At 51.4% G+C, this 12,421-nt stretch overlaps 1 protein-coding gene across 1 annotated transcript in view; it reads right to left on the bottom strand.

Moving 5' to 3' along the window:
- LOC144720769 (follistatin-related protein 4-like) overlaps positions 1-12,421 on the bottom strand; it is a 37,740-nt gene that overhangs the window by 22,126 nt on the left and 3,193 nt on the right. Inside the window, exon 2 of the mRNA XM_078597795.1 lies at positions 11,472-11,514. Within this exon, the coding sequence (XP_078453921.1) occupies positions 11,472-11,514 (43 nt within the window). The remainder of the gene's footprint in view (positions 1-11,471; positions 11,515-12,421) is intronic.

Raw genomic sequence — 12,421 nt, 5'->3', positions numbered from 1 at the left:
GAAATGGGCTGCTGGCACGCAACGCTGATCACTGTGTGCAGTTGTTATGGGTATGAGGCAGTGAGGTGGAAGGGGAATGTCAAACAGCATTAGCCCAGACTCTCACGGTGAGGCGAGCACGCTGGGTTCGGCGCTGCTGCTGCTGCTGTTGTTGCTGCTATCCCTGCCACGGCTGCGTTGGTTAGACACTCAGAGGGCAGCCGTCCTCACCGGCACCTTATTACGGCTCCCAGTTTTTGGTTTCACGGGCTTTGGTCTCTTCCCGACTTGCAATGAGCTCCAAATACATACACGAATTTCTTTAGCACTTCGATTTAAAGCTTTTGTGACTGCAGGGATTCATCTTCTTGGTTATTTCGGTAAAGTCACGTAGAAGGGAAATAAAATAATATAATAATATTTGTATAATATTATTTTAATAATTACATTATTATATTATTTTATTATGTTTCATTTTTTATTATTTTATTACTTCCCTTCTACGTGACTTTACCGAAAGAACCAAGAAGATTCTTTAGCACTGTTTTTTTTGTGTTCGTTTGTTGTCCTTCCCCCCCCCCCCCTGCACACCTCGGACGAGCACGGTTGGCTACATACGGTGCGAAATAAGTTCAACATAAGGTACATGCGATGGTGACATCTCGTGATCCGTGTTTTTCTTTGTGGGTGGGGCCACGTGACCGTAAGTTAATGGTCAAATTCTCGACGTTAACCCTCCACCACCCGACAAGATTACAGATATATTGTCGTGATGCGCTGCCGATGTGTTGATCACATTTTAAACTAAAACTAAACTTTTTTTTATTTTACAAGGTAAAGCCCACTGAGATAAAAAGGTATTTTTCAGAAGCGACAAAGTGGCTTATTGCGTGCAAATGTATAGCAGCCAAATACTCTAAACATAAACACAGGTTTCTAAATGTGGAGGGAAAAACCGGAGGACCCGGAGAAATTTCCACGCGACCACGGAGAGAAAGACACGCAAACTCCAAATATATAGCAGGCGTCAGAGTCGGGAACGAAACCACAACGCCCTGCATACCAGGCGAGGTAGTTAACATCTCGCCACAGTAGCGACCGATTAAGAGCACCTCCCACCCACTACCACCCAGTCTCACAACTGAGTTTAACATCGAGACATTTCCTCCAAACTGCTTTGAGCTCCGTCCTGTAGCGAACTCGGCCATCGAGTGAGAGGTTGTGTCAGCTGAGCCTGTGCCTCAAGTGACAACGGCGGTAATTGTCTTTCCCACAATGCTGCATGGGCGACGTTTCTAAATGATGGGGGTTTTGTTGTTGTATTTGTGTGGTAAACGGTGACACAATCGCGACGTCAATTCCTACAAATTTCATTCCAAGTGAAAAACGCGAATACCATGAGCCCACGGCATGAGGCGAGGCTATCACCACGTCAACACGGATCTCGTGTGGTCTGATACGGTCATTACGATCTCTTTGAACATCAAAGGTCAAACACCAAAGGATGGTTTCTGAATAGACACCATGTGATCTATGAGCGCCTTGATTGTCTATTAAATACTATTATGTCTTTACCATCAACCGATCTTTAGAGCCATTACGTCCCCTTAATGGGATCATAGGCCATACACGATGCTAAATATTCTCAAGCATCAGCACCTTTTATTAATTAAACACCTAAAGATGTGGTTCCTGTCCACACAGCCATTGAGGGGGGACACTCATCTTCGCAGGGTGGGGTGTGGGGGGGCCTGAGTGAGTCATGGAGAGGCTTATTAAGAAATATGTCCGTGTTTGGTACGTGGGAAGGTGGTTAAACAACACAATAATACTGGATGGTGGTGGTGGTGATCCTGCGGTGGCAGCGGTGCACAGCGGTGGAAGCTGGCAGCCTTCACGCGCTCCACCACTCCGCTGAGCGAGGAATCAACGACCAACGCCACCATCAACCCGCCCCCCCCCGGCGACCGAACGTCGATCGACGATCTCCCGGTCTCCGGAGCACAACGAATAACAAATAAAACAACAGCTCACGAAAAAAACCCAACACATTCGCCAATAACACCCTGGCCTGAAAATGAAAAGTGTACAATAGGCGACGGTCAGTCACCTGTATAATTGGCAACTTTTTAGGCGACATTTTGGGAACTTCCCCTTCTTCATAGTACAACGACACAGAGAGGTCACCTCCAGTGGAGGTCACCTCCACTGGCCATTCCCTGAAGCGTCGCCTATTATACACTCCCCACCCCCCTCTAAGGCCGCGGCGTTATTGACACGGAACGTGTCGCGGCGTTATTTGTGCTCGGCGCCGGTGGTGATTGAATGAACCCAGAAACTCGGGGCAGCTGCCGTGTGCCTCGCCAGGTCTGGCACGCGGGTCGCCCGCTCTGTTAGTGCCAATCCGAGTGGAGAGAACGTTAGTGCCAGACCCTCGCTGTCTCTCTCGTGAGCTACACAGGTACCTGTGTACATACCCATACCTGTATAGGTACCCGCGTAGCAAGCAGGAGCATCCTGAATGAATTACAGCTTTGCACTTTCAGTGACACCGCATTAGAAGAGACAATGAATATTTAATACATACATCGCAGTGTATTTTGACGCTTTGCAATTGTAAAATCCATAAAAATATATACATTTGATAACGGAACGTGCCTAATGCAGATGGAGCCATTAATGCGTGGGGCATGAATTTGTCTCCGCAAACAGCAGCCAACAGCAGCCAAAACCTCCCCATTATCTTGACATCTGGCCCATATTTCTTGGGAAGAGCCTTTAAAATTAGAGTTAAGCACCCATACCTCCGCTTTGGCAACATTAAACATCGCGGTGGAGGTTTCGCCAAAGTTGACGATTCGAACGATTTACAACACAGCACGCTGCCTCCAAATTTACACTGCTAACGCGTGTATTTATTTCACGCAATAAAAACAAAACTTTTTCAAATGTATATATGTGTGTGTGCGTGTATGCGTTCTCGGCTGTTGTCTAAAAAGGTAATAAAGAGGAATTCTTTATTACCTTTTGGCTGTCTCCCAGGCGCGCAACCGCGACTGCTCGCGACCACGTGACTTGCCTTGTGACGCAGGCAACGGACCGCGCACGATTTGAACCTCATGGCGCGACCCCGGAGTCTCGAATAAACGGAAGTCAAAAATCGCCATTGATTTATTTATTTTTGGCGACTCCGTCCCACCGCGCAACATGAACGCCGCGACCCGCCTGGCGCGGATCGTTCTGTTGCCTCGTCGTCCAAGCGCAGCGGCGAGGACGAATTCGCAGAAGCAACGAAACTTTGATTGGCGCATTGCGTAGAGCTCGTCGCCTTCAACAGCCATAAAATGACGTCGCAACGCAGTTTATGCGAGAGCCGGGGGGCTTATGGGACCCCGGGGTCCCGCCATGAGGTTCATTTACAAAACCCAGTCGGGTGGCGGCGGCAGCAGCGCAGCGAGCCGCTCGCAGTTGGAAAGGCGACGAGTTCGAATCCTGACTGGGGCTCCTGGGGCGATGCATCAAGTCCCACTTTTTTTTAGGTGAAAGTCAACGGCGGTCGCGTAATGGATAGACTCGCCCCCGTCGTGGGAACGTGGAATTCCCACCACACGCTCGGGGACTGCAAACAAAGGGATGAGCACCGCCTCGACGCCTGTTTGAGCGGCAATTCACTTTGGTGTTGAACACGGCCGCTTTAAAGATGCACTTTGCTGTGATTACATCCCGTTGCATCTTTCGTAGAGTTGTGCATTATTAAAGCTCCTCACATCGCACGGTAATAAAACAATAAACGTTGCGTATAAATCTACGCGACATCTAAAATGAAACCATATTTAATATCAATAAGTTGTCTTAAAATATAACTTTCGCTGACATTAATACACTGCTTGGGTTCAGCAAGGTGTACGTATATATAGAGAAAGACAGAGATTCCGCATGTAGCGTTTAATAGGCTGTTTGACCAACTGCTGTTAGCGAGCACCTATGAAGGACGGCACGGCGCACGAGGGGGTGGGTGGACAGCACCACGCCCGGCTGCCTTTGTCTCCCCAGTGGCGATGTTCAAACACCACACCAGGTTCCCACTTGAGGTTGAGTCGACGTAGGAGAGACATAGATCCGGTTTAGATAACCGTCACCGGTGTTGGCCGGAACAAAAATCGAACTCGGGTAACCGGGTTTCGTAGCCCAGTGCGCTAACCACTGCACCACCGCTCCCCCGCAAGGGTGTATATACAGACACCCTTGTGGATTGTGAGTGATTAAGGTCACCGCCGAGTGGAATCTCGACCATCGCATGAACGCACGGTGGGAACTGGAGGAAGATCCAAGGGCGCGGGGTGATCTTCTCACGGCTGCTGTAAACCTCAACTTGTTTCTAATTCGGGATCATCCCAATCCCAACACTGGAGTGAATTTCAAGTCTGCGAGGATGGCGTGGTGTAATCCGCTCGACGCCACCGCCGCTGCAGCTTGAATAACGAATGAAAACGTTCCCCCGGTGACCTTGAACCCTCGCGGCGAAGAGAAAGCCTCTAAATCCCAGCACGCGTGGTCGCCACGCGCACGGCCCCGCGGTTTAACGGATGAAGCGGTTTGCCTTGCGCTGATTGTGGCGATGTCTCAAACGCGCCGGAGCGCAGGGCTTCGGAGGCGTTATGCAAAAGGCGGACGGTAAAATGATGTTGATGATGATTATCATTGCACTTTGGATCGATAATAGTAATAACTGCGAAACTTTTTGGAAAACAAAAGCGCGACAAATAATTTACTAAACGAAATCCGCAAACAACAAAAAAAATGTGATGAAGCTGTTTGCAGCAGCGTTGTGACGGCCGCCGGTGAATCGTCTCCCCCGAGGGAAATATTCGGCGGGGAAACAAAACAGAAAGTTAACAATGACTTCGCATTGTTTTCCAATGCAAAGAAGCCCAAACTTTAATGTGAAAAAAGTTGCACCCGCGGTGGCAGCGCGGCCAATGGGAAGAGATTGCATCTCGCGCAACGATGGAAATTCCAGGATTCTAATTAAAACAAATCCGCGATGTCCGACAAACGAACGACCTCTCTCGCACGTGGAAAACTCGGGCGTGAAATTCCGCAGAGCGGGGACGTCGCTTTCAGCGCGGCGCCACATCGAAAACGCCACAGAGCCGAGCAATCTCACATTTCACATCTGGCCATACGCCAAGAATTTGTATTGGGTAAAACTATTACATCTTAAATAGCGTCGAAGAAAAATAACACAAACTCTTTAATAATTGTAATTAACGACGTGTGCACTGTTGCGCAATAAGCACACTTTTTTGTAAATTAATAAATGGATTTCGATGGAATACGACTGCTCTTTGAAAAGTTTAGCTGCACACGAGAGCGCCTCTGCTTATCGTCGTTATCGTCGTCAGCCACTGCTGGACTTGAACCTCCCCAAGGCGCCGCCACCTCTCCGGATTTCGCGATGTAACAGCCCCCCTCTTGGCTCCTGCACACGGGCTGATTCCATCGCCCCTGAGCAATACAAACATCAAGGGAGCCGCCCCTAGAGACGGGCTTTTGGGAAATTGCGGTACCCCCAGTGTGGAGCAGAGGTCACTTGAAAAACGTCAGAAGCAGTTCTGTGCTATCTGCTTCAGCGAGCCGGTCTCTAACACGGGGCAATGCGCTTCGCTGAGAAAGTTCCAAACCGAGATTTTTTTTTCATCTCTTGACATGTCACTGATAGAACAATTGGAATTCAATTGAAAAAGATACGAAGAAAAGGAATTGAAAAAAAATCAACAATGAGCCAAAGGTCGGTTGTGTTCGTGAAGTTACCAACGAATTGCACCTCAGTTAATTTTAGAAACATCCGGCAGCCTTTGAAAACTAAGAGGAGAGTGAACACCCCTCCACACACTCATTGTCAGATGAGGCTCAATCTTGACTCTGCTGACGAGACACTGAATATCAAAACCGATCCAGAGTTTGCTTTTATTGACCCAATGCTGCTGAAATGATGGGCTCCCAAAAGGCAGATTGTCTGCTTCGGTTCGTTTTCCAGAGAACATTTTTGTTGTTAGCATGACCGTGCCGGCAGACTCCCACCCCCTCCACCGCACCACGTGCTGCATCCCTGTGGTGCGCGCTCGCGACCTCGTGCGAGCGCACTCGGCCACAGGAGCGAGGCCCGGGAGGGAACGTTTGAGCAGATGGGGGCTCTTACCTCGCCAAGACCTCCGCCCTGTAATGCCACCCAGCACGGTTCAAGATACCATGTCTGGTGGGTGGTTTGTAAATGAAAATACATTAATCAGCAGCAGCATTAATGTTCTACCCACGGATGGATGAAAGGCCACATCGTCGCCATCTAGGCTTGCCACCGTTTCCACCACAGACGAAATCCGGATGTCTGGCGAGGTTCATGAGAAAAAAAAGTGTGCAGTAGACTGTGATAAAGTTCTGACCTGGGTACAAATAAATTCATAATCAGAATCTTTATTGAGACTGGAGGAATCCGATGAGCTCTGAAGTTATTTTTCACAGATGTCCAGTAACATCAGTTCTTGCCACCTGACATACAGATGCCGCTCCACACACAGATGTCAAGTCCAGGACTGTCAGGGGTCATACCTGGACAGGTGGCAACCGTGGCACCATGCCCTACGGTCCTGCAGTGCCACAACGCACCATGCTCCTTCGTGACATCGCTGCATCTCCATGGCGCCTGTTGTCTTGGAGGGTCTCGCCAAATATTTGCAGCAGGGGGCGCTGCTGCCGCTGTGTGCGATCCAAATTGAGTAATTTGCAACGCCATTGCCCAGCATTTGGGATGTTTGGCCACTGCGAGCGACATCGCGTGGTTTATTAGCAATGGGGGGAAGCTGGAGAACCCACAGGAACCCCCACGCAGAACAGGGGGAGAGAGACCATACAAACTGGACATCTGCGAAAATAATGGACATCTGTGAAAAAGAGCTTCATCGCTCATCGGATTCCTCCAGTATAAAATTTAATAAATATTCTCATTACGAAACTCCACACAGAGAGGTGCCCGAGTCGGGAATCGAACCCGTGACCTTTTCGCTATGATGCGCGAGGGTCACCACTGTGCTGCCACTCCCCGGCCGTCCGCAATCGGGGGTCCAACAGGGGTCCGACAGGGGTCCGACAGGGGTCCGACAGGGGTCCGACAGGGGTCCAACAGGGGTTCTTTCTGCCCTTTGCAGGATGGCTCCGCTCTTATCGCACTCGCACGCCGTGACCGGTCGACGTGCCGAGCCTAACGGCCACACTGAGGGCATTGAGCGCACGAATCGGCAGCGCCGCTGCTATCGGTGTCTGCTTCGTGAATCTCTCGCACCCCAAACGAAACCTCAACGTTGTTCCTCGCCGCCAACTCAAGTCCCGACCCCCCCACCCCTCCTTCTGCCATCGCGCTGCTGTCACCATCCTAGAATCTCACCCAGACCCCGAGAAACGCTGGCGAACAGACGAAACACCGAATTCGAGAGTCAAACGTCATCGCACCTCCTGGCATTGACATTCGTCCTCGAAGGCACTGGTGGGAACCATCAACCGCATCAAAGCATCAACAGGCCGATGCCAACATCTCCTTCATTAATTAGAAATTAAAGGTAAGCCACAGTAGGGCGACTGTGGCCATACAACCCGAACTATGGACCACGTAGTAAATATGGTCCAGAAGAATAGCAGAACTACACCAACTCTCTCCTGAAGCCATGTCGTGGCTACCAGACCTCTACATTGCCATTTGGCTCCTGAAACACCTTTCTGCCATCATGCGAATGAACATAATAGCATTGTGAATCTCTGAGACATCTACGTTCGTGATTCGCCGACGAGCGATTCAAATCCACGTAACGAGACTTGACAAAGCGGCGTGAATGGCAAAGATTGACCCTCGTGGAACGGTGTCCTTGCGCGTGGTGACGAAGGGCCACGCGGCGTGTGTGTCACGGGACTCGAGGTGGCCCGTGGGGTGATGACGATCACTCAGCTCACGTTGTGTCACGGAGGCGCGCGTGAGGTTCCACGAGGAGCGGTCGCAATTGCAGGGTCCAATACCGGAAACCGAATCCGCGTGATTTTTTAAATTTTATTTGTATTAATTTTAATTTCATTTTTTACCTACGTGACTTTACCGAAAAAACTAAGAGTACGAATCCGCGTTGTTAGACTCGGACCCATTTAAAGATTCTCGTACTAATCGCTGGACTTTTTAGTTTGTTCGTTTTGTTGTTTGCAGAATGTTACAAACCACCGCGCGAAACAAGCGCATGGCCGTCTTCGTCTGAATCGGTGGGAGAACGGGTTCCGTGCCAGCACCGAGCACGGAGGAGCCTTTGCGGGTGCCGTGACCGCAGGCTCAGTGAGCGGGGTGTGCCCCCTCGGCCCGGCGCCATCATCACGACCGATGGCGGCTAAAGCCTCGCGAGAAGCAGGCTGCAAGGTAACGCGGCGGCGACGAGGAGGAGGAGGGTTCCTCTCCCCCGCGTGCGCTCGCTCCCTCTGGGGCCGGCCGCTCTAATCCCGCCACTGAAAAAGTGAGACAGCGAAGGATTTGGCAGCACCGGGCGAGCGGGGGGGGCTCCGTTGAGCGGAGACCCCTGGGGGATTCTGTGAATCCGTGCGTTCGGAGCTCCCATCCCTCACCGCGGCCATCAGCCACCATCCCCCCCCCTCCCCGTTCTGAATTCTCACGTCACGATCCAGGGTGTCCAACTTCCACGCCTGAACCTGCGATGTCAATGCTACGAGCGTTACATATCGAAGGCTACTACGCATGTTTACGTAAGACATCAACTAAAAAATGATATCAACACCAAACTAAAAAAAACCCCCATCGTTGCATAGTTCAGTGTGTTTCTGGGAAGCTCGTGCATTAAAACTGCACCCTGAGGGGGCCTTAATTCTGCCTTGGTGAGCCGCGGACATTAAATTGAAACTCGATGAGAGCGTGGAGCTACGCACGCATCCTGCGGTTGATGGGGGGTGGGGGGGGTACATCTGCTGCTGCTCTCCGCACTCCCTCCCTAGCGCGCTCCAGGATGGAGAGGCGTTCACGTGGCCTAGCGTTTGCAGATGTTCGCGGTTCGAAAGCAGCGGCCGCCCCTGGTTATTACTGCGGGTCTATTCGCCATAACGATGCTACGCGCCGTCTACTGCGTAGATCTCATGGGGGGCCATTTATCCATTGCGTGCGTGCCGTCTTCATGACGCAAAGTGGCCAAATTTGAAGAAGAAAAAAATACCCGCAAAATAGTCCACACGGGCCATTGAGGCAAGTGCTGTTAGCGAGCACTTATGAAGGCCAGCACGGCTCACGACATGAACGCGTCTTCACTGTGTCTTTATAGGGACTGAATCATACGGAACACTAGCCAGAATGCAGACCACCAACGAGGCCTGCATTATTTCCACTGCAACCCCCCAGGTGGTCTCTGATCACCACGCGAGGCGCAGCGTCTGGCACTGAGCCTGGCGCTCGCCACACTCAGCACCACCACCACCACCACTGTCCCCTGCGGCACCAGGGCCACGCTTTGGTGACGAGAACCACTGCGGCGTGAACACGTGCCAACAGACAAAGATCCCCCGTATAGCCTGTAACAGACTGCAGGGGCAAGTGCTGACAGCGAGTAGCACCCACAAGGCCACAGTGCCGCAAACCACCGTGTCTGCACTGCGTGCAAACCTAACTGGTTCGTTCATCCGCTGACACCAAAGCTTTGCAGTCGCGTTGCAAATGACCTTGGGTCGCTCTTGCACCGCAAGACTCCTATATCTGGCCTCTTGAGTTCTCGCCTGGTGGCACAGAATCAACTTGACGGCCTGACGCCGCCCACCCACCCTCTCGCGCGTGGGGACTCCTGCAGAGGCAATCGTCTGTCCCCGTCCTCCTTGCGCCTCTCCGCTTTCACCGTCCCCCACTAATCATGACCTTGCACCGAATGAGCCGAACTCCTCGGTGCGCTCTGCCTTGCCCGCTTGACAGAAGATCCGCGCATCGTGTTCGGACGTTGCTGTTAACCCACAGAGGTCGTTTAACATCTTCTGTCATTGCCTTTACGCTGGTAATCGGTTACTGCTGCCCGACCTGCACTGCTCAGTCGGGTGGGTGAATCATTGTCACGCTTCAGTTTTTTTCCCCATTTCCCCATGTTCCCAAGGGGTGCCCAAGAAAGGACGTGCTGCTGCGACTGCTGCTGCTGCTGCTTCTGCATCGCCACCTTTCTCAACGTTCAATTTAACAACTACAGCGGATTAAATTGCACGCTAAAAAGGACCGACTTTCGTAATCACGGCACACAAAAAAACAATTCGCTATACGCATGGACCCGGAACTGCGCGGATTGTGCACAAGTCAGCGGGACATGCGTCACCACCATGCCACGGTTGCGTGGTGCGTCGCATAACGAGTCGAGGGGGCAAGCGACGCAGTGGTTAATCAACGGTTGTTTTGAGTCGTCACCTCGAATGAGCACACTGCCTCCGGTAGAAATGTCCCGAACGCTCACGCGGCAGAGCAACATGGGAAACGGCGCGTGAAGCGATGCGCGTGTGGGAGTCACACAATGGGGCCGGGCAAAGTATGCGCCCGATTATGTTTTCACATTACCACTATCCCAAGGCAAATTTAAAATGATGGAATATTCTTCTGCAAAGGACAGTGGGAAGCCTTTACAAAGGTTAATGGGGCTGAGCGGGATTCATGTCGCAGCGACACTCAGGCTCGCCGCAGCCTTCGGAACGCTCCGTCTGGCCAAGTCCCCTCGACCAGCACGCGAACAGCACTCAACGCATCCGCAATCGTATCATCACAATCGTCATCATCCACTCGTATCATCGCCATCGTCATCATCATTTTGCATCATCACCATCGTCATCACCATCATCATTATTTTGTATCATCATCACCATCGTCATCAAAATGTTGTATCATCGCCATCGTCAACACCATAATCGTAATCCATTGAGAATCACTCCGTTCTAACCAAACGTATTTAAGGAGAGCCTCTAACTCTGTTCCACAATGCTCTCTTTAGTTTACGCTTTTACTCGATAGTAAAACACAGGTTTTCAATTTACGATAAAACCCAAACAATCTCAGTCGATAGGCCTTCATCACGAGTGCTAAAGGTCTATTGGTCTAAGTATCGATTGGCTTCTCTTCTGTTTCCACATGAGTAATTCCCTTGTACAACCCTACAAATACCATCCGTTAAGTTATTAAAAAAGGATGGCTTTCAACATTGTTCGTATTTCAGCCGTCGTAGTTTGTAATACGACGCATTAGCGTCCACTCGCATTACAATTTTGTGGGGTGGGTAATGAGCAGCAGCGCGATTTGTTTATCCCATGCGGGTCAATAGTGCGACCCTGATCGATAAATGAATGAGTGCGACGAGGAAGAGGAGGAGAGAGGAGGAAAGAGGAGGAGACAGGAGCCTGACGGTCAATGCCACATCGACCCCGAGCCGCAACACACGCACCTCCTTCAGACGCGGTCCGTGACCTCCCGGGGAGCGGTGCATCCTGGACACAACCAAACGACACAAGCGATTACCATCGTCATTATCATCATGGTCATCATCATTACACAATCAAGGAGCACTGGTACGCATATCGCAATCACATCTGAGCACACTCACCGTATGACGACAAATGCAAGAGTTCAACAGTGACCGACTTTATCATCATCACGACCACATTTTATAAACGTCCGTAGAGCACAGCAACTTTTACAATGCCCAACAAAACCGCCTCGCCCGGCACCGGAGCGGCCGATAAACGGCGAGCCGGAGCCCCCCCCTTTCTCGTTCGCGGCTATAAATTCGCGAGACGAGAGGCGGCCGTCGCGGTAATTACAGCGGAGGGCGGTGTGGGATGCGTGAGGATTCAGGGCCCTCTCGGGCGAGCGAGCGAGCGAGCGACGATCAATGAGCGCCGAGCGGCATTGAGTCCGTCCCGTCAGCCAGCCCCTCGCCGCACAAAACGCGAGTGAGTTACGGCTGCAACGGCGACCTCCACGGGGAACAGCGACAGCCCCGCTCGCGGCTCCGACACGGCCAGAGAGACAGAGAGAGACAGAGAAAGGGGCTCAATATTTCACAAGCGGTGAGTACTATCGGCTCTCTCTCGTGTTCTGCATTGATGAGCCCCGCGAGGAGAGCTATTATTATCGAGCTTCCAGAGGGTGAAATTGAGGACCTCGTGGGCAGAAGGGGGCACCGCACGGCGTTGCCGAGGCGTTGACGCCCACTTCACATCCAGGGGCTTCGCGTTATTTCCTGAGAAGGCAGGGAAGCCGAGTCACGGCGCTACCATCAAATTCACGGTTACCACTCCAGGTCTAGATTTCGTAGTCAATGTTATGATTCGCGATTAATTTGTTTAGGCCACGTGATGATTTTTTGGGTTATGCCACGTGATGATGATCTGG

This window comes from Lampetra planeri, chromosome 9, assembly GCF_965212315.1.
Source record: "Lampetra planeri chromosome 9, kcLamPlan1.2.h2, whole genome shotgun sequence".
Taxonomy (NCBI): Eukaryota; Metazoa; Chordata; class Hyperoartia; order Petromyzontiformes; family Petromyzontidae; genus Lampetra; species Lampetra planeri.
This window is presented reverse-complemented; position numbering and strand designations above follow the sequence as displayed.